Consider the following 25,928-nt stretch of genomic DNA (forward strand, 5'->3'; position numbering starts at 1 on the left):
TTAGTACAACATATTTAGGGTATGTAAAACCGGCCTGTAGACAATTCTATTCACATACTATTAACAAAATAACCACCGCTCAGGACACCGTATCTGACATGGTAGAAGGGAGGGTGAGTATGAATAGGGTTGCTCACTATACACTAACGCAAACTCACCAGAGAAACCTGTTTACAATAAAGGGGACTCAACATTGAGGTTCCAAGAGCAAGGACTTAAGTAGGCATTTCCCGGATAGAATTATCAAAGATACATATGTCCACTACCAATTAAACTAGGAATCCTCATTTGTAGCTTGTGAAATTAACGGCAACACATCTCAGGCCACAGAATCTCAGGTAAGACAAGCATGACATGTTTGTAGAAAGATAAATCGAAAATAAAGAGGTATTTGGCTACAACACAAGACTTAATTTTGGTGGAGAACAATATGCCAGAACTTAACACTAAAAGGACGGCTGAACTGGGGAGGGAACACTTACTTACATCATTTGTAATGATTTTTTTAGCCAGTGCATTGCATGGCTTTCTCTCTGAAAGTTAACTGGCTCTGCTTCTGTTGGTGGAGTTATTGGAAACATCATCTACCTTAGATCTAGTTGAGAAGCACTTATTATTTTAAATTAAATTAGGAACACCTCCTGCTACCATCAGCAGGCATTTTCAGGCCAACTGACTGAATGAGTTTCTCTCTTAATGGTAACCAGCTATGCCAATTACAGAGGAGTTATTAACAAAGCCATCTACCCAGAATCTGGTTGACAAGCCTGTATGTTAAAACCCCTTTCAGATTCAAAACGTTAAGTTTAGTAGACAAATTAGTCCATATATACATAAGCACATTACCCGCAAACTAAAAATAAATATATATACAAACATTTCTGCAATTCATTTTATTTAAAAAAAAATCATACTTTAACTAAACTGGATATAGTGTTTTATATGCCCCAAAGGAATGTATCCAGTGCCATAAAAATGTTGAAAGCCAACAGGATGGACATTACTGTTTCTGTCATCCTTATAGATTTGGCATTAGCTGAAGTTCAGTGATATTTCTTTAATTGTAGCAAAAATCAAATAAGCAAATTATGGCTAACATTCAGGCCATTAGTCTTACATTCATACATTGAGTCATAGCAATATTTTTTGTGACTCATTTAAAGTACGCATAGTAAATATTAGGGAGCTCCTAACATATTTTTATTTTCTTTGGGGGTAGGGTTGCAGAGACTTTTTTCAATCAACATATTTGAATTTGTCACATTTTGAACTTAAACAAGCCTTTTCTTTCAGTTGGCTCCTATTGTAAATTGTAAACTCTTTTTAGTGTCAGGATTAAATCAATATCAAATTTGAGAACCATGTTTGATGCTGTTTTACGCGAAAGCCATCCAGATAGATTTCTCATTACTGAGTTTTTAAACAGATGCATTCAACTGTTGGATAATCTAACTAAGTGAAGACTTAAAGAGTAACAATGAATGCATTTCTTTTGTAACACTAAAAGACTACAGTCTTAAATCAACTCTTCGTGACAGAGCAAGAATTTTGAAGGAAATAAAAGAGCTAGTGTTTACCTAACTTGTGCTAAGATTTTCTGATAAACCTCTATTACACTTTTTGAACTTCAAGAGCCCAACCATTGTTGCCACTGCATAACTGAGTATTAAGTCTTCATGGACCTACCTAGACAAACGTCTTGAAAAATGAAACCCATAAGTATTTTTATTCCTGAACCAACAGCAATGTTTTCACATCCAATACCATCAATGGGTTGTTGTTGACCTCCGAAAGCTGAGCATCTGGAATTTTTTATACATTAACGTTCAGCTTGTTGGTTAAACATTTTTGTTACAATAGATTTGTCTGCATTTACAAACCCACTTTTGTCCATTTGTTGACTAACAGATCATTTCGATGCAATTAAACTGTTACTGGTACTGGCTCCACCCTACAGCTTTTCTCAGGGCTTTTAGTAGTTCATATTAGTAAAGAGAGAAACCAAAGGATGCCAGCCTGCACCGATGCTTACAACATTCTAATCTGGATGAGTACTGAAGGTTGTTAAACAAATCCCATTTTTATTTGTGATCAACTAGTGATGTGATGGTGTTTAGTATGGTGTAGTAAAAAGGGGGTTTACCAAGAGGGAACAACTTACTCCACTGTTGCTCCTTTTCAACTGAGCCAAAGACAGATGCGAAAACAAGTGAAGAGATTATTCCTCCTTACAACTTTCATCTCTGAGCCAGTTACCTGAGTGAACGGTAAACATCTTTTACAACGATGTTTACACTCTGCATGCCACTAAAATGCGGTCATTACAACGACCGCGCTGTTACATTGCATGCCATTACAATGCAAGGCGTTACAAGGCGTTACAATGACTTGCTGTATAGGGGGCAGAAGGTGTTGGATTTTAAAACCAACACCTTCCCTACTGTTACACAGACTGGAGTTGGAATAGCAAATTAAACTATTCCAACATCCAGCGGCGCCCCTACAGCAAGCCACTGTAATGACTTGTGTTGTAATGGTCTGTGATGTAACAATGCGGTTGTTGCAATGACCACTTTGTAATTGCATGCGTTCTGAAAACACATGTGTTGTAACGTGGCCTATTCCCAGTGAACACACGGTACAGGGTATGTAAAGCAAAAGCCTCGATCTTCTCAGAGAATTAGGTTCTTCTGAGTACTCCAACTTTATTTCCGCAACCGTTTAATGAGACCTTTGCATCAACATTGAGAAGGCATCAGAAGCATCTCCCTTTTTGAAAATCTGTTTAATGATAGAAATTGTCTAAGAAGGCGGAAGTTGGCCTATTTTTCCAGAAATGTAAACAAAGGGCAGTACAGTTTTTCCCACCAAAATGGATTTTTTTAATGATTCTACTTAGTATTCCATGTGATCTGATTTTAACAATGTTTAATGTCATCTACTTGAGAATCTTTTATACTTTGCTTAAATTCCTCAAAAAATTGCAAGGTCATCAGCAATAGTGACTTGGCTTGCTTGATGAGCTACAAAGAGCAGATACAGTATGCGTGTTTCCTCTGTAACCATTATGCTCTGGAAGTATTTGTTCTTACTACTTTTTACCTTTTGGTCTATGCCCATCTAAGGCTGAAGTGTGTTGTATATTGTATGACCTTTAAAGATTCTGAGTTCAACTTAATTAATTGAAATTAGTCAGATATATTGGTTGCTGATATCTATGGATTACTCTATATGAAGAGCGCTTATTGCTCAGACATTCAGCATCAAGCCTGAAGTGGGCATCTTGTTTACCCCTCTTTTTTTTAAATGGGCCTAAATTGTAAGATATTATCAATAAAATCATCCAACTGAACTATACAAGACTTCTAGAACATCCAGCTTTCTAAAACTATATCAAATTTTTATATTTGAATTATATGTGACCCCTGCTTACTTATACCTGTTGGGCCTAGCTGCTACAGTGACGTGAACTTTCTAGGTGAATGGTAATTTGCCTGTAAATTCACAAGAAAAGACTTGGACAAAAAAAAATAATGACATTGCAAAGTGATTGATGGGCAAATTGTGTATTCAATGGATATGAGTTGCCTTTAAACTTGCAAAATGGGTATCCATGGTAAATTTGCTATTGTTATTCTACATAAGACGATTTTGATAAAGTTAGGTTTAACTCAGGAAATGCAAAAAATAATGTTTTCCTGTTCTTACCTTTTATCAAGTCTACATGCTCTTTTGTCACTCCTAAATTGTAGTTCACCCTTCACCATGCCCGTAGCTCATGGCTAGGCAGAAAAGACAGCCAAAATATTTATTTGGAAAAATTTGGTCATGTGATCTGATGCTTTATATCTTTGAACTGGTTTCATATATATGAGCACTGTCTCAAGTTTGTTATAAGCTCCAACCACTCTCTTACTTTGTAAAGGAAGTAGCATAGTTATTGTATATTTGCATTGATTAAAATTGCTACTGCACCCGGAGAGTGCTCTTGCATAGATCTAATCACATTGATAGCTACAATTAGAAAGCCATTTGGGAAAGGGGACGCAGTCGACCACATTTCTTGTAGCAACAAAATGGTCATTCTGTTCAATAATCTGCAAAATTATACACAGAGCTCCAACAAGCATACCCATAAATGTTCCAAAAGATAAAGCATCCCTCAACCCTTCTCGGATATGGGAGCAGGGCCCAAACATAGAGGTAGACCATCCTGCTTAACTTTGTTTTCATGTCTTTAGAACAGTTCCCCTTTTTTATGAACGTGTGTAAAGATAAAGCACTCTACTAAAACTGTGATAACAGAATTTGTGTGGACAGAGGGTACTTTTCCTCCATGGAAAGTCTTGCCTGAAATTGCAATTATGGGTTGCTGGGAGTATACTATATATTGTCATAATTTATCTGACATATGGGTGAAAAAAGCTCAATCAGGGAATTATCTTCATAACTTATAAAAAGGAGAAATTGACCTGAAGTGAAGGCTAATCTTTGTGAGTTTCACCTTAACCCAGGGGATACATCAGATTGGAAACTGACAACCTCCTGAGTATCTGAACTGAAGTTTAGAGTTTATCAGGAGAATTGCAGAACATCTCTGACCTATGTGTGTGCTTCTTAGAAACTTCTGGAGCTGAAACAAATATAGCCATTACCTCTTCGCCTTCGCCTTGCTGAAATGAATTAATGCACACAGAATATTGCCATGCAAACCATGGTGGGTAAATATTATGGCTGCATCGCTGCAAGCATATCACATCACCTCTTGTCTCTAGAGGTTATGTTTTTTAAAGGACCCATTTAACTTCTCTTGGAACAGTTCAAGTGCTAGGACCTTGCATTCACACTCTAAATGCTTCAACCATTTACTATGCACATTGGCCCACTGGTGTGTGTGTGTAATCTACTGACTAAAGTCTAAATGACTAATATCCACCACCTCTGCAGCACTGTCATAAGCCCTAATTTTTCTTCTGCATGATCAATTCATTTGCTCCTCTTAAAAAGGGTCGGAGTCAATTTTAGGAGGACACAGTGCATCCGGTTATGTGGCTGACATCTCTAAATCTGAGAGTGCCCTTTTACTCATATAGCACATTGGTGCTCTTTCAGAAAGGGGCATGCATGGCAAATTATCGGCCGACAGAAAAATTTAACTACCTATCAAGTAGAAGAGTGTAGGTAGTACAAACATTTCTTAAAGTGGAAATTTGCAACATGTTATTGATCAGGCGTGATCAGACAGGCAACAGTTTTTACTAAGGCTGGGCAGAGTTTGCGGAGTTTCACTATGTGGAACTCGGCAAAGTGCAAAAAAACTCTGCCGCGTTATGCGGAGCTCCGCAAATGGCAGAAGACATTAGATAAATGCTGTTCACTGTAATTTTCAGTGCCGGGTGTTTGTCTGCGCTGTGAAATTATCGAGGACAGCACCATGCACAACACAAGCGGGTGCAAGCGGGGGCTGCTTCCTTTCTGCCACTTGAGTAGATTTTCTACTCGAGCAACAGCTTTCTCAACACAGTGGACTTTTCCTCAACGCGAGCGGTAGCGAGCATACACCCCCACCTACATTGAGAAATCCAACGCCCGCGATGTGAAATCTCCCTGGGAGGTGTATTTTTTTCTTGTACGCGCTCACTAACTTGATGGTGGTGAACGTGAGCGAGGAAAAAAACTCTGCTCAGCAAGTTTTTTGGAACTCTGCGAGCTCCACATAATGCGGAGGGCGGCAATCTCGCAAACTCCACAAGTGGAGTGGAGTTCACTGCCGAGATTTAGTTTTTACAAGGCAAATGGCAGTGCTTAAGAAAGGAAGATGGCACCCCCTTTATTGTATTAGAATATCATTGCTTGAATATCATCTGATAAAAATGTTGTTTCCTAATTATTGGTTACAGAACTATCACCCAATTTGTATATTAATAGAAACTTTACATCCAATTAAGCAGAATGTTTATCATGATAATTTTCTCAAACAATATGAATACAACAAGATTCTGCAATACATCCACGCACCCCAAGAAATGGGGCAATCCAGAGGAAAGGTATCCATCAGCACTGTAGCAGCTTGTGACATTCCTTCTAAAAGCAGGCAGCCCAGGTGGATAAAAAGTCCTGAGAAAAAGACACAAATGTTGCAATGTTACAGAAATGAAGTGGCCTTAGAGAGGAATAGATGAATATGCCTAGGGCTAGAAATCTTCCCCTTTGTGCAGATAGAAAGAGGAGATATGCATCAGTAGTAATTATAACCAGTTCCAAGAGCACCGCCCTGGGTGGCTGCATCTGACTCAACATCTGTAATCACATTCTCTACTGTTACAGATTGGGTTCATGGTTGGCAGAAGTATGCACCCTGTCCAAGCAGGAACCAAAGTCCTATTCAGGGTATGTCACAACTCACTCTAATTTATCCTGTGCTCACTCTCTGGTACTTGGGCACAAAGCAGTCAGTCTTAACTTAAGAGGCAATGTATAAAGTATTTGTGCAAGACTTCAAACAGTAAAACAGTGAAATCACCACATAAAGGTTACCACACCTGGTTAGAAAGACAGAGCCTAAAGTAATGAACAAACCAAGACCATTACAACAAAAATCCAGTTATGAATTTTTAAGAAATATTCTGAAATGTAGTGCTTAAAAGCATACAGGACCAGCCAGGGCTCTCTAGTCAATCTAGACTGGGTAAAATCCAAAAAGGTCAGGTTGATCACTATAGAGCATAGGTCAAGTAAATGGACCAGTCTTGGCTCGCTGAAACAGTACCCTGGTTTGCGGTTTTGTTTATTTATTTGAAAGGTTTTATATAGAGCTGGTTAGACCCGTGGGTATCAGAGCGCTTTACAGGAGAAGACGCAGTATAAGAAATAAAAACATTTGCTCTAGGTAAAGCATAAACAGTCAATTACAGCACCCCATTTGAAATGGAAAATAAAAAAGGGACGAGGAAAAAGAAATTTACATGAGAGGAGGAATAAGGGTAAGACATGAACAGTCAATTAAAAACACAACAATTGGATTATAGCTAAAGAGGGACGGGGAAGAGCAATTTACATGAGAGGAGGGAATAAGGTAAAGCAAATTTTAGAAAGGTAATAAAAACATGCAGGTGGATCTCAACCAATTGAGTCAAGTGAGGGGGCAAATATCTGGGCGGCGTAACGTGAAATGAACAGCTTAGGAATATAAGTGGGGAGAACAGTTTTAAGGAGTAGATGGGAGAAACGACGGAGAAGAGATTGAAGGAATTGATGGGGGAATGGAAAGAGGACATGGGGAGGGGGTAAAATGAGGGACAGGTCGCAGTTAAGAGGATGGATATATAATGTGGGGAGAGAGGCGAGAGCAAGAGGGAACACAAAGGCTCATCAGTAAAGGGTAGGTAGAGAGTAGGTTCAGAGGAGGGATTATGGACCAAAGCATGTGTTGAATAGGTGATATTTAAGGTCTTTTTTAAAGCTGAAGTGGGAGGGGTTACAGCGCATGTCCTTAGAGAGTGAGTTCCAGGTTATCGGGGCGTTCCCGGAGAAGAAGCGAGAATGGGTGGATTTCTTTTTAAACAGAGATGGGGATGAGGAGGAGAGCATTGGTGCTTCTCATTGATCGGGAGCACCCAGCTTTGTTGAGTTTGTTTGTAAGGCATGAAGGGGTTTGCTGGTAAAGAGCTTTGTGCATAATGCATGTAGTCTTGGTGAGGCATCTTTCTTCAATAGGTAGCCAACTGAGGGCTTTGAGGGTCAGAGGGATGTGGTCAAATCTTTTACAGTCAGTGATGAGCCTAGCTGCCAAGTGGAGCACAGCTCTAAGGGGGGCTAGATGTACTTTAGGGGTTCAGGTGAGGATAGCCTTGACATATTCACGTTTGGAGAGAACTAGAGATTGGACAACCCATTTGCGCATACTGGAAGTTCCTGGTGGGCTAGTTGGCCCCCAGGGACCCACAGTATTCAAGGGGAATTAGTTCCCCCTCTGCAAACACGCCAGGGGGCTGCGTTGCAGAGAGGTGTAATGAGGCCACGCCCCTTTTTAGACCTCTCTGCAACGCAGCACCCTGGTGCATACTGGAGGTTTCTGGTGGGCTAGTTGACCCCCAGGGACCCCCAGTATTCAAGGGTAAGTAGTTCCCCCTCTGCAAATGCGCCAGGGGGCTGCGTTGCAGAGAGGTGTAATGAGGCCATGCCCCATTTTATATCTTTCTGCAAGGCAGTCCCTTGGCGCATTCTGGAGGTTCCTGACCCCCAAGGCCTGCTCAGGGGGTCCCACAAGGATCCTCAATGCCCCCCCCAATTTTTTGGGGGGGAAAAAATAGCAGGATATGCGTAGGGTACGCGCACCCTGCCGTTCCCCCCACAAAATTAAGTCACCACTCTGCAAATGCACCCTCTGGCTCGTTTGCAGAGGGGGAATAATTCCCCTTGAATACTCGGGGTCCCTGGGGGCCATGTAGCCCACCAGGAACCTCCAGTATGCGCCAGGGGGCTTCCATGCAGAGACGTGTAAAGAGGCCACACCCCTTTTTACACCTCTCTGCAACCCAGCCCTCTGGCGCATATTGGAGGTTCCTGATGGGCTAGTTGGCCCCCAGGCACCCCTAGTATTCATGGGGAACTAGTTACCCCTCTGCAAACGCGCCAGGGTGCTGCGTTGCAGAGACGTGTAAAGAGGCCACACCCCTTTTTACACCTCTCTGCAACGCAGCCCCCTGGGCGTACTGGAGGTTCCTGGTGGGCTAGTTGGCCCCCAGGGACCCGCAGTATTCAAGCGGAATTAGTTCCCCCTCTGCAAATGCACCAGGGGGCTGCGTTTCAGAGGGTGTAATGCGGCCATGCCCCTTTTTACACCTCTCTGCAACACAGCCTCCTGGCGCTTCCTGGAGGTTCCTGGTGGGCGAGTTGGCCCCCAGGGACCCCCAGTATTCAAGGAGAATTAGTTCCCCCTCTGCAAACGCTCCAGGGGGCTGCGTTACAGATAGGTGTAATGAGGCCACGCCCCTTTTTACATCTCTCTGCAACACAGCCCCCTGGCGCATACTGGAGGTTCCTCTTGGGCTAGTTGGCCCACAAGGACCCCCAGTATGCAAGGGGACTTAATATCCCAACTAACAATGCGCTACGGGGCGCGTTTGCACAGTGGTGAAGGTAGGGGGCGGGGCTTGAGGTGATATGTGTGCAAACATGCCCTGTGGCACGTTTTAAGTTGGGGAATTAATTCCTCTTCAATCCAGAGGTCCCCTAAGGGCCAACTAGCCCACCAGGTACCTCCAGTAAGCGCCAAGGAGCTGAATTGCAGAGTGTTGTAAAAGGGAGCGTTGCCTCTGAACACCTCTCTGCAACACAGCTCCCTGGTGCATACTGGAGGTACCTTTTGGGCTAGTTGGCCCACAGGGGACATCAGGATTGAAGAAGATTGAATTCCCCAACTTAAAACGCGCCACAGGGCGTGTTAGCACACATGTCACCTCAGGCCCCGCCCCCTTCCTTCACTATTGAGCAAAATATCCCTCTAAAATCAGGCTAACTACTAATTCCAATTTACTCACCTGTTATGAGAAGAGATCTCCGTGCTGCAACTTTCAGCCCACTACTGATCCTAAAACATTATTCTAACCATACTTACAGTAACTTGAATTTCCTTCCATAGGCTAACATTGACTGGTTTCACTCGGAAATTCTTGTAAGTGTGGAGTTTTGGAACTTTAGAAAATTCCCCAAAAATCAGCCGAACTACGAATTCCGATTTACTCACCTGTTATCAGGAGAGACCTCAGTGCTGCATCTTTCAACCCTGTACTGATCCTGAAAAGTAATTTTAACCATACTTACCAGTAACTTGAATTTCCTTCCATAGGATATAATTGCCTGCTATATAAAATATATATAAATTGAAAAAAATATAAAATAAAATAAAAAAATATTACAATTTTAATATTTTTAAACACATTTTCTTTCAATTTATATTAAAAATATGTAATGTAATTTAAAAAAATATATATAAAAATAAATAGTATAAAACAATGTAGTAAATCAGTATAAAAAAAATAACCATCAATACATTTAAAAATTATCATTTACAAAACCTTTGAAATTCACTGAAAAAACCTTAGGTTTCAGCCACGTTATAGTTAGGAATTAGCATTTAAAAAACCTTAGAAGTTCACTGAAAAGACCATAGGTTTCACACATGTCATAGTTAGGAATTAGCATTTAAAAAACCTTAGAAATTCATTGAAAAAACCATAGGTTTCATACATGTTATAGTTAGCTGGACATTTTCCTTGTCACAGATCGTTAAGAGGGCATGGAAGAGTACCCGAAATGCCAGATTCCAATTGGTCCATTTTTACATACTGCATAGGGCCTACCTCACCCCGGCGAGGATCAACTGATACTTTCATGTAGATACAGCGCAGTGCCCTCGTTGTAGGCTTGCGGATGCAGACCTGCTACATATGTTGTGGGACTTCCCCAGCTGGGTACATACTGGGAGGAAGTGATGGGGCTACTAGGCAGGGTCACGGAATGGCAAATTGCACTGGATAAGGGTGTTTGCCTATTGCATTGGTTCCCCCACACCACTAAGACCAAAATAACGAGTAAATTCCTGGACCTGGGGCTGGTGTTAGCCAAAAGAGAAATCACAATCAATTGGAAGGCTGCAGGGGGGCCTAGTTATGCTCGATGGAAGACTGTACTGCTCACGTGGGCGGGAGTGAGAGTGTGATACGTCTGCAGCAGGCCCAGCGTCCCACAATGAGAAAGCGTTGGAGTCCACCCGGGCGTGGGAAGCTCTGGTTATGGAGTTGAAGGCTACTGATGCGGACTCTGGGTCGGATCTGAGTGTGCGCTCGTGGAGTGGGACTTCGCAGGTGACAGCAACAATGTAAGGAACAAAGGGTATGAGTGTGCCCCCTTCCCTGTCATGGCCATGATCTTTTTTGATAACTGTATGTATACTTCCCTGAACAATCATGGAGCTCCAATGATTACTGGGATAGGTTACGCTGTAGTGGGCACGCCGGTGAGAGGGGGGGGGGATGAGGGAGGGCTACAGGGGGGAAGAATAGTTGCATTAATATTGTATAACTCTTCGGCACATGTAATTATAGGCTGCAACTGGCTGCATTGTTAGACACAGGAGGATGTTGGGACCGCCCAAATGTTCTTGGACAGCTGTTCATAACTATCCGTTCCCCACGCATAGATTATATTATTGAATGCCACGTGCCTTTCTTACTATTTCAATTGAGACAGTAGTGCTTGTTTGCTAATACTAAACAATGACTGTGTTGATGATGGTTGAAAATTAATAAACAGATTTAAAAGAAAAATAGCTGGACATTTCACTCACACAAAACCATTGAAATTCCCCCATTATAGTTAGTTCAGCTAACTATAACTCGCGCGTCCACTATGCACTGCTGATGACATCACATATTACCTCCAGGAAGTCCTATCCAGACTTGTCTGCTCAGCACTGTCTGCTGGCGGGTGATTTTAATTTCCATCTGGACACTGTGGTTGACACGAACTCTACTAAATTGTTTGATATCACCACTCCTTTGGGTCTCGCTCCTGAGCTGTCGGGCTCCACACATGACCAAGGGCACACATTAGATCAGGTGTTTTCCTCTGTTCCCCTGGTGGATATAGAACTACTCCCGGTACTCTGGTCAGATCATACACTGGCCAGATTTTTCATTCAAGGGAGTGATCTGCTTTCTGGCAGCGCTCCGATTCATGCTGGAGCTGCGTCGCGGGGGCTACATCGAGTCACGCCCGATCTGTTAGAGCAGGCATTCGTTGACCATCCTTGCCCCATTGTGGGTGACTTGGACCTGGACACTGAGACTTTACAAGCGTGGCTGTTAGAGAGGCTGGACGACCTGGCCCCTGTAAGAGCTCTTCGTTCAGGGGGTGAGCGGCAGTCTGCGCCGTGGTTTACGGGGGCGTTGCGTATTGAACGCAGCTCGTGCAAGGTGGCGGAGAGGGCGTGGCGCTCTCAGTATGGCGCGGAGGCCAGACTCACCTATAGGTTGGCGGTTAAAGCGTACCATCGTAACATTCTGTGCGCAAAAAAAGAGTATCTCGCCAGGAGGATCGAGGCGGCCGCCAACTCCTGCAAGGAGATTTTTACCGTGGTCAGGGAGTTCACAGCCCCCAGGTCTAATCTTCAGCAAGCAGTTTCACCTGAGACCTGGGTCAGTGACCTGGCTAGGTTTTTCACCGATAAAATCAGAACGATCCAGGCCTCCTTCTCTGCAGAGTCTGTGGATGGGGCTGTTGGCATCGGGGGGGACGTGCTCCATCGGCTACGCCAGAGGTTCTTCTGGCTGAGTTTCCGCCGGTCTCCCCAGATGCTTCCCTTGCACTTCTGGCCACGCTCAAGTCTGGGTCGCCACTCGATCCCTGTCCGGCCAAATTTTTGGCCAGGATTGCGCCGTTGATGAACCCCTTGGTGAATCCTCTCCTGAATTCATCTTTGAAAGAGGGCCGGCTCCCACTGTCCTGGAAAAGGGCGATGGTGATCCCCCTCCTCAAAAAGCCGGGTTTTGATCCCGGGGTTCTGGCAAATTACCGGCCAATCTCTCTTCTGCCGGCTCTTGCGAAGCACACGGAGAAGCACGTGCATGGCGTGCTCTCGGGTTTCCTCGAGTCAAATGATCTCCTGCATCCCTCGCAATCCGGCTTTCGGCCTAACCTGAGTACGGAGACGGCACTCCTTGAGGTGTCAGAGATCATCCGCGAGACTCTCGACGCAGGGGGGAAGGCTGTGTTGGTCATGTTGGACTTGTCGGCGGCCTTCGACACCGTCCCCCATGAGGCGTTACTCACCAGACTTTATGACATCGGTCTGAGGGGGACGGTGCTCAAATGGTTTACATCGTTTTTGGAGGACCGTCGACAAACGGTCTGGGCTTCCTCGAGCTCCGCTGAGATGCCGCCACTGGGAGTCGGGGTCCCACAGGGCTCTGTGTTGAGCCCGACCCTTTTTAACATCTTTATGACCCCTCTGGCGGCACTCGTGGAGACTTCGGGGGCCCAGATCGTGTCCTATGCGGACGACACGCAGCTTCTCTTCACCTGCAGGAAAGATCAGTCATTTGACGGGGAGAGCATCCAGGGATGTCTGAAGAGGGTCTTTGACTGGTTTCAGCAGAATGGTCTTAAGGCCAACACTAGTAAATCTGAGGTTCTGCTATTTGGGTGTGCTTCGGAACCGGAATGGCGTGATTGGTGGCCGGTTGATATGTGCCCCCCCCGCCCAGCCATCTGTGGCCGCCAAAAATCTGGGTGTCAAGGTCGATAATGACCTCTCGTTCAGATCGCACATTCTTGATCTGACGGGCACCTGTTTTGGCATCCTCAAGATGCTCCGGAAGTTCCTACCCCTGCTTACAGAGGAGCACAGGAAGATCATTGTCCAAGCTCTCATAGGATCTAGACTGGACTACGCGAATGCTCTTTATTTAGGGCTTCCGGAGTATCTGATCCAAAGGCTGCAAGTGGCGCAGAACTCTGCGGCTCGCGCCATATACGGCCTTCATAGGCGGGCAAGAACATCTGGGGTGCTACAGTCACTTCACTGGCTCCCTATCCGAAAGCGGATAATGTTTAAAACGCTCACGCTGGTGCATAAGGCACTTTCTGGCTCCGGTGCTAAGTATCTGCAGCGCAGACTGGCCTTTTACCGTCCGGCCCGCTCCCTGCGGTCGGAATCTTTGTTCATGGCCGTGGTGCCCCGTGTGAGGAAGGCTCGCATCGGGGGTCGTTCCTTCAGCTTTAAGGCCCCCCAGCTGTGGAACTCTTTGCCCCTCGCTTTGCGCAGCATTCCTAGTTTGCTCCTGTTTAGGAAAGGCCTGAAGACCTGGCTTTTTAATCTTTAGGCTGTTTCTTTTACTTTCACTCTTTTTTCTCTGTTTGCTGACTGTTATGTTTTTTAACTGCTGAGTCGCACTCTGAAAGCGCCGGGACACTCTTGTTGAGTAGCCGTGCGCTATATAAATAAAACCTTAACATAACATAACATAACATCACTCATGACATGGTCAGTGACATCACTGATGACATCTCAAATGACTTCACTGATGACATCATCCTTGTGAAAGAGTGGCAGACCTCCTCTCGCCCTAATATAACCTTTGATACACACGTTCAAAAAGAGAAACTAAAATTTTTTTTAAAATGGAGATACCAATACCAGTTACAACAATCTATTCAGTAATTCCAACATCTACATACACATCCACTCATTCACCAACAGTTCTATATAGTCACTCATGCATGTACTCACTCATCATATGTACTCATACACCTATACATCCTGTTACACACCGACACTCAGCCATACAGTTACTCACACACATTCTCCCACATGCAAATAAACTATCAAACATCCATTTTCTTGCATATACAGCTATACACACACCACTACACTTACTTCTACAGAAACGTACACATACTTACTCTCTTAAACAATCACTTATAGAAACACATACTTATTTATACAGGAACTCTTCCAATCTCTCACTTTCACATATACTCACTTATATACATCAATACTCACATATACTAGTTTAAAACATATGTAGTTACTCATAAAGATACTATTGAGACAGTCATTCACTCACTAACACACCCATACACACCCTCATCCACCCATACAGTCCTGCACACATGCTGTATTCAAAACACATACAAACTGTGAGTCACTCATTCATGCATCGGTGCGCTAAGTAATACCCCCACCAAACCATACAGACTCTCATTCTGATACTCAAAAAAACAACTAATAACCCATATACACATTCATGTAGCTACTCACAAACCCATGCAGCCATTTCTACACAAAGTGAGACAATGATACAGATATTTAAATATTTAAACTTTACTCGCTAATACATGTATTCAGTAAGATACACTTAATAAGTCAGTTATACAATCAATTTTACAAAAAAAAACATCCATTTAGACACTTATTTAACCGTTTATTCTTCCATCGACGTTTAGGTATACATATATAAAAAAAAAATCTTTTTCAGAAAGACACACATTCACTGGATGATGTCATCAGTAATGTCATCAGTGATGTCATGTGAGATGTCATCAGTGATGTTATGAGTGATGTCACTGACCGTGTCATGAGTGATGTAATATGTGACGTCTTCAGCAGTGCATTGCGGGCGCGCGGGTTATAGTTAACTGAACTAACTATAACGGGGAAATTTCAATGAATTTCTAAGGTTTTTTAAATGCTAATTCCTAACTATAACATGTGTGAAACCTATGGTTTTTTCAGTGAATATATATATATATATATATATATATATATATATATATATATATATATATATATATATATATATATATATATATATATATATATGTCACTTTTCTTTCAGGTCACCACAATTAACTTTGGATGCAGTACATGCCTTGTTTTTAATATTGTGTTTGTCTTTCAGATTATCATTTAGAATACCTATTGGGTATTGTATCTTGTGCATGGTGTTTTGCCTCTTCACTTAGTAACACCACATATTAGCACTCTAGATATTCACGTGCATTGTTTCGACTTTACAGTGAGAACAGTAGGGATCTCTTTCTGTCCTTAAGAAGAAGCCTGTGAGCTTCGAAACATGTTGGCATACACAGGCGTGATCTCTTATTGAAGCGGGATACCTCCAACCCACTTTTTTAATAGTACCAGCCCTAAGGAATATTAAAGTTTCTTGTCCATAAGAGCCAGCTACTTTTTAACACATTTTTTTTCACTTACCTCTGACCCTTCCACTCACTTTCTCCTACACTCCACATAGACCTGTAAATCAGTGCTCCCACGTAGTCATAGGTCGTAGCAGGCCCGTCCCGCAGCAGGGCGGGAAGACCCCCATGATGAAGCATGACACCAAGGGCCCTTTCTGGTGTGTATGGGGTGTTTAAACAAACACCAAGTGCTTCCAACCATTTTAGGAAACACATGTGACCTGTGATTACTTTATTCTGATTTGTTCAGACTGGTCTGACCTTTAAGTAGGTTAAATTGTAATGTTACAAATGTTGTTTTAGTATTTTACATATTAAAACATCAGTTTGTTTTTATTTCAACTCGTAAATTGCAAAAATTGTATTTCTAACTATTTCCTTAAAAACATTAACTATAATAGATGGTAGTTTTAAAAGCGTGTAGATGGCTGCAGCTACTTGAACATAATTTGATTGCTCAACTAGATTAGCTTTGTACTTACAGGTAAGGAGCATATTTTAATTTCCAGATCTCTACACTAAGACATTGTTGCTACCTTTTAAGGCACACTTTAAGCAGACATGAAAAGTGGTAAATCTGACATTTTAAATTCTATTGAACCCCCATGGCTAGTCTGTGCTGAAATGGTTGCCTTTTAAGCACATGTTGCAGTTTTAGTAGCTAAAGCTTACCTCAGGTTTACTTCTTGAATGTGTCTCCTTAGCGCTGCTTGTAGCATCTGTGAACAAATTACAGCTTACAAAAGGCTAAATGCATCAATATCGCAATATCTCTTTTCATGTTTAAAAGCGGACATATAAGGTAATACATGCCTATCAGTAACTATTGTCCGAACATTGAAAAAGAAATGTAGGTGAACATAGAAAGAATATTGATTTTATAAGTAAATATCACTGTATGCCTCAAAATGAGTGTGACCCATGTTGATGATCAGTACACATATTTCTAAAATGTCACATTTATATGTCTCAAAAAATACATAAAGAAAACACTTTGAAGAAATGCTATACAGAGATGAACGAGTGAGAATTTGTATTTCCATTTCATTAGCAAATATATTGATATACTATTTCTCCTCTATGATGCTTTGTAGATGACTTTGGAAAAACGAATGAACAAGAGGAACTTAGAAATGCTGTCAGAAATGATTCAGCTGTCATAGGAGGTAAGAGATTCTCTTCTGTCAAATGTGTGATAAAGTAGGACGATAACTAGATATCTGTCAATAATTCATTACATTCTCTTTTAAATGAATAAAACCAAAATTCCATGATGTCCTCTTCTGTTATAGGCAGAAGTATAATCAATTTCCTGTTCCAGAGATATCATTTGTAGGTAAAAATCTGCCCTATACTCCCTTTCATGGCACAGCATTGTTTTCAATATTTTCATATTTTCCCCAACCCACACCCAGGGACTGACAACTTACTTTACACCAATGAACAAAGAAAACCACAACTCCCAAAGCTCCGTCTGCTCTAGAACACGTCGTTTTTGTTTTAAATGTCTAGCTTGCCCAAGGCTCAAAAGAGGAGTTTGCAGGAAAATGATTTTCCCAGGCAACTATGATCTGGAAGTTTTGAGCTTGATTCCCCACCCGAACCTTGGGATTATTGTGTGAATTTGCCTTCAAGTGCAGCAGCTTCGGTTGCAGCTCCTCCGCTGAGGCGGGAGGAGCGTCGCTCCACTGCTTTGAAGCAGTGAAAGAAAGGAAAAATAAAATGATAATAACGTTATTTTATTATCATTTTATTTTACCCTGCTGTGGCAGCTTTGCGTGGCGGGGCAGGTCTGCTCTGCTCACAGGGCAGGGAAGGAGTGGTCGCACTCTCATAAGTGCGCATTACTGTTTGACAGGCCCTCTTGGGCCGTCCAAACAGCCATGCACAGTTTGCATGTTCTCCACGCAGGCTGCATTACAGCCTGCGTGGAAAACATACCCAGGCCCCCAGTCCCTGGATGAGCCCAGAACCACGTCTCTCAGACCAATCACATTGCATTGCAGTGTTGTGATTGCATTGCAGTGTTGTGATTGGTCAGGGAAGCCTGACTGCCTGCTTTCTGTTCCATTCCCGAGGAGAGAAGATTGAGAGATGCGGCGGTAAGGTTTGAATCTTTTTTTAATAATCCGCTCCCCCCCGCGCCCCGCCACCCCCAATTCGTATTGGTCCCTACTGGCTGCTTGATCTCTGAACTACAGGGAAATTGTGTTTAACCCCATTGACGATGAGGTACACCTCTCGTACGCTCATGACGAGCTGAGCTCGTCATGAACCGCGGGTTTTTAAAACTTCTGCGCACAGCGGGAAAATGCGCTGCACCGATGCGGTTAAAGAACAGATCAGTCAGCAATATGGATTGCTTCGCGTGAAACACTTCCGAATGATTACAGATAGACAAAACCCTACAAGCAATACAAATCTGATTATATGGTTACTCTTTCAATGTGGAACATTTAGTTTTTATAGTATTTTTCAACCAAAGCATGAGTAAAAGGGATGTAAACCATGTTGTATATTTGGAGGAGGCTTGCAGCCTGACAGTAGGTAATATGAATAGCCTAAAGCACATATTATTTTTTCAGTTGTAAGTGAGAAAAGTTTTTATTTTGTCTAGCCTATATAACTGCACTTTGAATATTTGCACATATCATTTGCAGATGATTTACAGAAGTATATGGCTAGTGCAATTCTCACGCTTAATGCAGAACACGTGCAATCAGGTCCTTGACAGGCATTGCAGCTTCCGAGGTAAAAAATAAACAAAAAGCACCAGAGGCCTGCTCTGCAGTTTTGTTTCATGGGTAACTGTGTTTGTATACACGGAGAGAGATATTCTAAAAGCTAATGTTGAAATCTATCCCTTGATGCCTGTTGTTTGTGAACCTGTATAACCATAGATAACCTGTGCTTTAAATGAAGGCCTTTGGCATATCCCTATAAATGTAAAGTCATACTTAACTGACACCTTTAAGCACCCGCTGTTTTTGCTTTCGTCCTCAGGTTTAATCGCAGTCATCATTTTCCTCATCTTCTGCTTTCTGGCGGTTTTGGCCAAGTGCCTATATCAGCACAAAGCGGCACGTCGAAAAAATGAGACAAGGGAAAAAGAGTACCCCGAACACATGAACCACCCATTCAGGAATCAAACCGGCGTACGCCATGCAGTGAGTGAGTGCAAAAAAGAGAAGGAATACTACATCTGAGTGCATCTCGTCACTTTTTGGAAGACTTATATCTTGGAATTAAAGGGACAAACAGTCTGACTGCAGGAACAGTCGTTTTACAGGGCACCTCTTGTCAGATATCTGGACTACAGACCACCACTTCAAGAGACCTGCTGTATCTCACAGCTGCACCTGACGTATGCACTTACAGGGTGACATATAACATTTTTATTACACGGTGTTTCAAAGAATTTTGAGATTTAGTAACAAACAAAAAACGCACAGCTGCAATTAATGGAGAGGAATTGTCAAGTGAAAACATTTATTTAAAAAAAAGCCTAAAATGTAATATGTATATTTTTTGTAGGTACTCACGTCTACCAGACTTGTTTTATATATTCCTTTGATTCGTTGTAATTTTGCAGATTAAGATTCTGTAGCATTTCTATAGAGAATTACAGAGGAAAATGTATGGTTCATTTCATCTGGCAGTTGACTGATACAAGATAACAACTAGAAAAACATGACGCCAGTGAGTGTGGTGGTAAATAGATACTTGCTAAAAAATTTGAATTATGCCGTTTTGGACTTTGAGAGTATGTATTGCAAGTTATTAGTCCCTAAACACTCGCAAGTGATGTCATTAGTATTGTCACACAGAAATGAATGAAGCTGATTGTTAGTGCGTGTGTGCGAGCACGGTGTTGACACTCACGTGCCTGATTGTGCATATACGCATTATATATGTGTATGTGTGTGAAAACTGATGTATAAATGGACATTTATTTCTGCATATATACATATATTTATGTGAAATATTCCTATTGCTCAACACAGTTTTTTTATATTTGTGGTGGTTAAAATATTGTGCACTTAGAGTGTTTACCCACTGTGTATAATGCTAATGTTGCCTCCAAATGGATGCCTAACTAGTTAGCAGTACAAAAGAGGGTGGTGATGGACGGAGCATCAGAATCAATCAAACACTCACACCCAGTCAAAAGATCTGGGTTTGATCCTGTTATGTCCACACGTGCCCCTTCTCTCGCGCGTATTCTCTCTTTCACGCGCCTTATGTTTGTTTTCAAATGTAGTGCTTCATGCCATGGCACGATCTACTATCGTGCCGTTCTACATGTATTTACAGTTATGTCAGTTGATGTATGCTGACCGGTGCCAAGGGATGTGTTGCTGGTGGTGCTTCCTTTTTATATGAATAAACCCATCTTCTGACCAATTTATGAGTGATCCTTTATCCTACAATTTGGCGACGGGGGACGGATCGTCATCGTCTTCAAGGAAGCACTTACTGGCTTTAAAAAAAAGAAAAAAAAAGAAAAACTCGTCTTCTAACGAGCACCGAAGACTTCATTTGATTTATTCAAGTTCCACGAAGTTAAGTAGGAATCTTTAAGCGTACCGAAGTTGAGTGGGAATCATTAAGCTTACCAATTATTCTTTCGGATACGTTCTTTCCTGCTTCTAGTCTTTATCCTGAGTAAGAGCGTGAAACTCCTCGGCGTTTCCTTTTCCGCACGTATCCTTCTGTCTTTGCGTGTGATGAGCTTTGATTGGATCGCCTTGCCCCGCTCTTTAAGACTAAAGAAGTGATTGGATCGTTTGTTTTTGAGACACTATTCTCATTTGTCTGTGGAAGCAAAGGGATGACTTCATTGGAGCACGAATAATATTTATCGGTGAAAACGATAAAAGTGTTTACACTTGTTATACAGACAAGGATTGAAAGTCTGCTATCTTCAACGCTGATTGGCCACATCGTTTGTTTTCAACTGCTCCGATTCGTTTTTCTTTGACAGGAATTCATTTCTTCATCGACTGAACTTGTTAAGGGATTCGTAACTATTCTCACACATCGCATATATCTACTTGAACTTAATTAACATCGTTTAATCATTATTCTGTCATATTTAGTAGTTGAGTTAAGTTTTCTTTAATTTAAAGAACAGTATTACAAAGTGTGTATATTTTTTTTTAAAAGAACATAAGTTACACATTTCACTATTATGTGTGCACAGGGCTATACTCTTTCTCCACCTCAAAGCTATTGGGCAGCAGGTAGTTCTCCATGCATGCCCTGGATTGAATGGCAAGCTTATTTCTTAAATTATATTGAGACTTTAGATGCTAGTGGCAAAATGAAACCTCCAGAAAAGAAAGGTATTTTTTTACATTGTTTAGGACCGGAAGGTTTAAAAGCTTTTAATCAATTGCCTGTATCACAAGCTATTGGGGATGTGAATGTATTTGAAAAAGCATTATATGATTTTGATAAATATTGTTCTCCTAAAGTGTGCATAGGAATTTCAAGATATAAGTTTTTTCAAAGGAAGCAATTAAGTGAAGAATCTGTAGACAATTTTGATTCTTCTCTTAAAACTCTGGCTTTAGATTGCAAATTTGGAAATTTACAAGAAGATCTGCATAGAGATCAGGTGGTTATGCATTCGAGTAATGAAACTATCCAGGAAAGATTGTGGATAAATGGTGATGAGAGTTTAGACTTTGTGATAGCTATTGTAAGAAAAGCAGAACTTTCTTGTAGGAGTGCACAACAAGTCAAAGGTAAAGATGTGTCTGTCAGTAAAGATATTGTATCTAAAATTAATTCAAGATCTAACAATAAGAGTAAGGATTTCTCAAAAAAGAAACACATTTATAACTCAAAAAGCAATTTTGAAGAGCTTAAAGGTAATTTGAAGTGTTACAGATGCAATAGTAAATCACATTTAGCCAATAGCAAGAGCTGTCCTGGTTTAAAACAAAAGTGTTCAAATTGCGGCTTAATGGGTCATTTTACCTCTGCATGTAAAAGAAGTAAAACTAACCAAAAAGTGAAATGCATTGAGCAAAGTGATAACAGTGAAGATGACGCTTTCTCCAGTGACTCAAATAATTGTTCATTTGTTTTAAATGTCAAAGATTCTGTTGTTTTGAATATCAACAACACCGTAATTAAGAAAAAAACATTATGTGAAATGGTTAGTGGGGGTGTTAAAGTTAACATGTACGCTGATTCACCATATTCTATTATAAGTGAATCTGTATGGAAAAAATTGTTTGTGTATAGATTAGGTAGTTTTTTAGAAAAGAGTGATATTAGCCCTGAAGGGTACTCAGGAGGAACAATGGACATCTTAGGTTTCAGAACATTGGTTTTCAGGTTCAAGAATAGAAAATGCATTGCAAAGCTTTATATCTCAAAAAAAGGCCCTTCAGTTCTTAGCTGGTTTGATCAGGGAAAACTTGATATCATTTTGAACCCTAATAGTCCTAATCCTGTAATGTTAGTGGATAAACAAAATGGTATTTCCTCTATGATGCTAAACAAGTTTCCGAATGTTTTTCAGAAAAACATTGGGAGGTTAACTAGTTTTAAACATGAAATTCGTTTGAAAGAAAATGCGTGCCCTAAAGTACAAAAAGCACGTAATATTCCTTTCGCTGTTCGAGAGGAAGTGAAAAATGAATTAGATGCGTTGGTCAAGGAGGGCATAATAGAAAGAATTGAATCATCAGAATGGGTTTCTCCCATTGTGGTTGCTAGACGGGCTAATGGCAAGGTCAGACTTTGCATTGACCTTCGCCATCTTAACAACAATATTGTTGTAGATCAATTTCCCCTTCCCCGCATTTCTGAATTGTTATCGTCTGTGGGTGGGTCAAATTGTTCTCAACTATAGACTTATCTGCTGCCTACCACCAGATAGAGCTTAATGAAAAAAGCAAAGACCTCACGGCATTTATCACCCCATTTGGGTGTTTCAGATTTAACAGGATGCCTTTTGGTTTGGCGTCAGCTGCTGCCATTTTTCAGAGAGTAATACAAGATATTTTGAAGGATTGCAAAAATGCTGTCTGTTTTCAAGATGACATTTTAGTTTTCAGTGATAACAAAGAGAAACATGTTTCTGAGTTAGAGAGTGTTTTGGGTGCACTTAGCCTTCATGGTCTTACCATAAAGCATGAAAAATGTAAGTTTGGTGTTAATGCTGTAAATTATTTGGGCCATGAATTATGTGAAGAAGGAATCAAACCTAAATCTGATCTTTTGGAAGCCATTAAGTCTGCTCCTCATCCACAATCTAAAGATGATGTAAGGTCATTTTTAGGACTAGTTGAGTTTTATGCTAAATATATACCTAATTTTTCTTGTAGGACATTTAACATCAGACAGCTGATCAAGAATAGAGTTACTTTTGAGTGGTCAGGGGAGTGTGAGAAAGAATTTAGTGATGTGAAGAATGCTATTTGTTCTGCTACTGCACTGGCTTGTTTTGATCCGTCTTTGCAAAATATCATCACTACTGATGCAAGCTCAAAAGGATTAGGTGCTGTTTTCACACAAAGGATCAAAAATGGTAAAGATGTCATTATTGCACATGCCTCCAGAGCTCTCACCCCTTCGGAGGTGAAGTATTCCACGATAGAAAGGGAAACTTTAGCGTGTGTTTGGGCTTTAGAGCACTTCAGGGTGTTTGTTTGGGGAAAGGAGTGTCTATTGAGAAGTGACCACAAACCTCTGGTGCGTTTGCTCACCACCGAGGGTATGCTAAGAGCCTCCGCTCGTATAGCACGTATGTCTATGCGGTTACAGGATTTTATTTATGATATACAAAATGTACCGGGGAAAGACAATGTTTCTGCAGATTTTTTGTCTAGGATGCCTTTACCCATTCAGGAGGATCTGTATAATGAATGGGATGATTTTCAGATTGCCATGGTTCATGATGAAGGTCCAATCTCTATTGATCAAACTCTGTGGCAGAAGAAATTTGAGGAAGATGAGATTTTAAGTAATGTTGCAGATTGCATTACTGGTGTTTGGCCTGATAGGAAGCATATCAACTCAGAGCTTAAGAGTTTCTGGGAAGTTAGATCTGAACTTTCATATGATGATAATATCATTAGAAGAGGTGAACGCATTGTTCCACCAGATGGTGTGAGAAAAACCATAGTTTTACAAGGTCATGAGGGTCATAGCGGTATTGTCAGGACTAAACAGCAGGTCAAGAATTTATTTTGGTGGCCAGGCATGGACTTATTTATTGAACGCTTAGTCAGAAATTGCGTTATTTGTGCAAATTCTGACAAGTCTTTGACTACGCTTAAACCCAATATGGGTGAACATGTTATTCCTGACAATCCATGGGAAACTATTGCTATGGACATTATGGGTCCCATTGGTTGTGATTCAAAGTACATTATTGCAGCTATTGATATTTTTTCGAAATGGCCTACCATCAAGAATGTTGAGAAAATAGATACTGAGTCTGTTTTGTGTTTCTTGGATAGAGTTTTTACTGAAGAGGGTTTGCCGGTAAGACTCATAACTGACAATGGGGTTCAATTCAATTCCAACAAGGTTAAAGATTATTTCGCTAGGCTGGGTATAATGCATTCCACGACTTCTCTTTATGATCCCAGTGGAAATGGGGTTATAGAGAGGTTCAATAGAGTTCTAAAAAGTGCAATACAATCAGTTGGTAATGAAGGCAAGAAATGGGAAGTGGAAGTTCTTAAGAAGGTATGGATGTATAGGACCACTGTGAATTCCATGACTGGATATTCTCCTTTTGAAATCATGAGGGTAAGACTTCCCAGGACTAAAGTGAATCCGTCATGGTTAGTTAAATCAACCTCTTCAAGTGTAGATTTGGGAAAAGTTAAAGAAAATCTTGCTCACACTCACAGTGTTAATAAGAAGTACTTTGATGGGAAATTTGGTTCTAAAGTTGATCCGAAAGTTGAGGTTGGTATGATGGTCAAAGTTTAAAAACCTTGGAAAGTCAAAAAAGGGGAAAGTTTGTTTATGGGTCCTTTTGAAGTCATTGAACTTTTGAAGAATTCAGTAAGGTTATCAGATAACAAAGTTTGGAATCTTAGCAGGATTGCTGTTCTTAAGGCTGATAAGACAATTTATAACAAGACTTTTACTCTGAACCATTCAGATTATTCTTATTTGTATGATGACTCATGTGGAAGTGCAATTTGTGATGACAATGGTTCAACACTCAGTTGTTCTAATGTAAAAGATAACTCTGATTCAAATGTCAATATTCAACTTGATGTTAACAATGATGTAAATATTAAGCCTGTTGATAACAATGATGTTGTTTTGCAGAAAAGAACAACAAGAAAACCAAGGTGGATGTCCGATTTTATTGTTTTTGTCAAAGGAAGATTTGATAACTAATTTAAGAATTGTTCTCCAAGTTTTTTTTCATTTAATTTTTATTGGTTTTTTTCTCTTCTTTTCTCCTTTCTGTTTTGTTTCATAAGGGAGGAAGGTGTGTTATGTCCACACGTGCCCCTTCTCTCGCGCGTATTCTCTCTTTCACGCGCCTTATGTTTGTTTTCAAATGTAGTGCTTCATGCCATGGCACGATCTACTATCGTGCCGTTCTACATGTATTTACAGTTATGTCAGTTGATGTATGCTGACCGGTGCCACGGGATGTGTTGCTGGTGGTGCTTCCTTTTTATATGAATAAACCCATCTTCTGACCAATTTATGAGTGATCCTTTTTCCTACAGATCCATCACCGTTCTTTAGCCCACTCTGCCACCCCAGTTCAGACATGGCTATATGCAAATCAGTCTGACCCTAAAGAACGGTGATGGATTAAACCCAGATCCGTTGACTGCGTGTGAGTGTTTGATTGGTTCAGATGCTCCGTCCATCACCACCCCCTTTTGTACCACTTTGTTCGCCATAAGTTGGCAGGGTATGCTCAGACGTGAGTCCCTTGCTCACTTTGCCCCTGGATTCAAGCAAGCCGGGCTGAAGACGACTGAAATGCCAGAAACCGGTCCTCGGAAGCTTGTTTCCGGTCCAGGGAAGACATGGCTTGGCAGTTCGGGCTGGACTGTTCCCATGAGGCACAGGGTCAGACTGATTTGCATGTAGCCATGTCTGAACTGGGGTGGCAGAGTGGGCTAAAGAACGGTGATGGACTAAACCCAGATCTTTTGACT

The 25,928-nt window shown here is 41.3% G+C and overlaps 1 protein-coding gene across 1 annotated transcript in view; it reads left to right on the top strand.

The window, feature by feature from the left end:
• LOC144824267 (contactin-associated protein-like 5) overlaps positions 1 to 20,030 on the top strand; it is a 1,441,011-nt gene extending 1,420,981 nt beyond the window's left edge. Inside the window, exons 24-25 of the mRNA XM_078683402.1 lie at positions 16,860 to 16,931; positions 18,769 to 20,030. Coding sequence (XP_078539528.1) covers positions 16,860 to 16,931; positions 18,769 to 18,971 — 275 coding nt within the window. The 3' untranslated portion in view covers positions 18,972 to 20,030. The remainder of the gene's footprint in view (positions 1 to 16,859; positions 16,932 to 18,768) is intronic.
• The last annotated feature ends 5,898 nt before the right edge of the window (positions 20,031 to 25,928 follow it).

Source organism: Lissotriton helveticus, chromosome 3_1, assembly GCF_964261635.1.
Source record: "Lissotriton helveticus chromosome 3_1, aLisHel1.1, whole genome shotgun sequence".
Taxonomy (NCBI): Eukaryota; Metazoa; Chordata; class Amphibia; order Caudata; family Salamandridae; genus Lissotriton; species Lissotriton helveticus.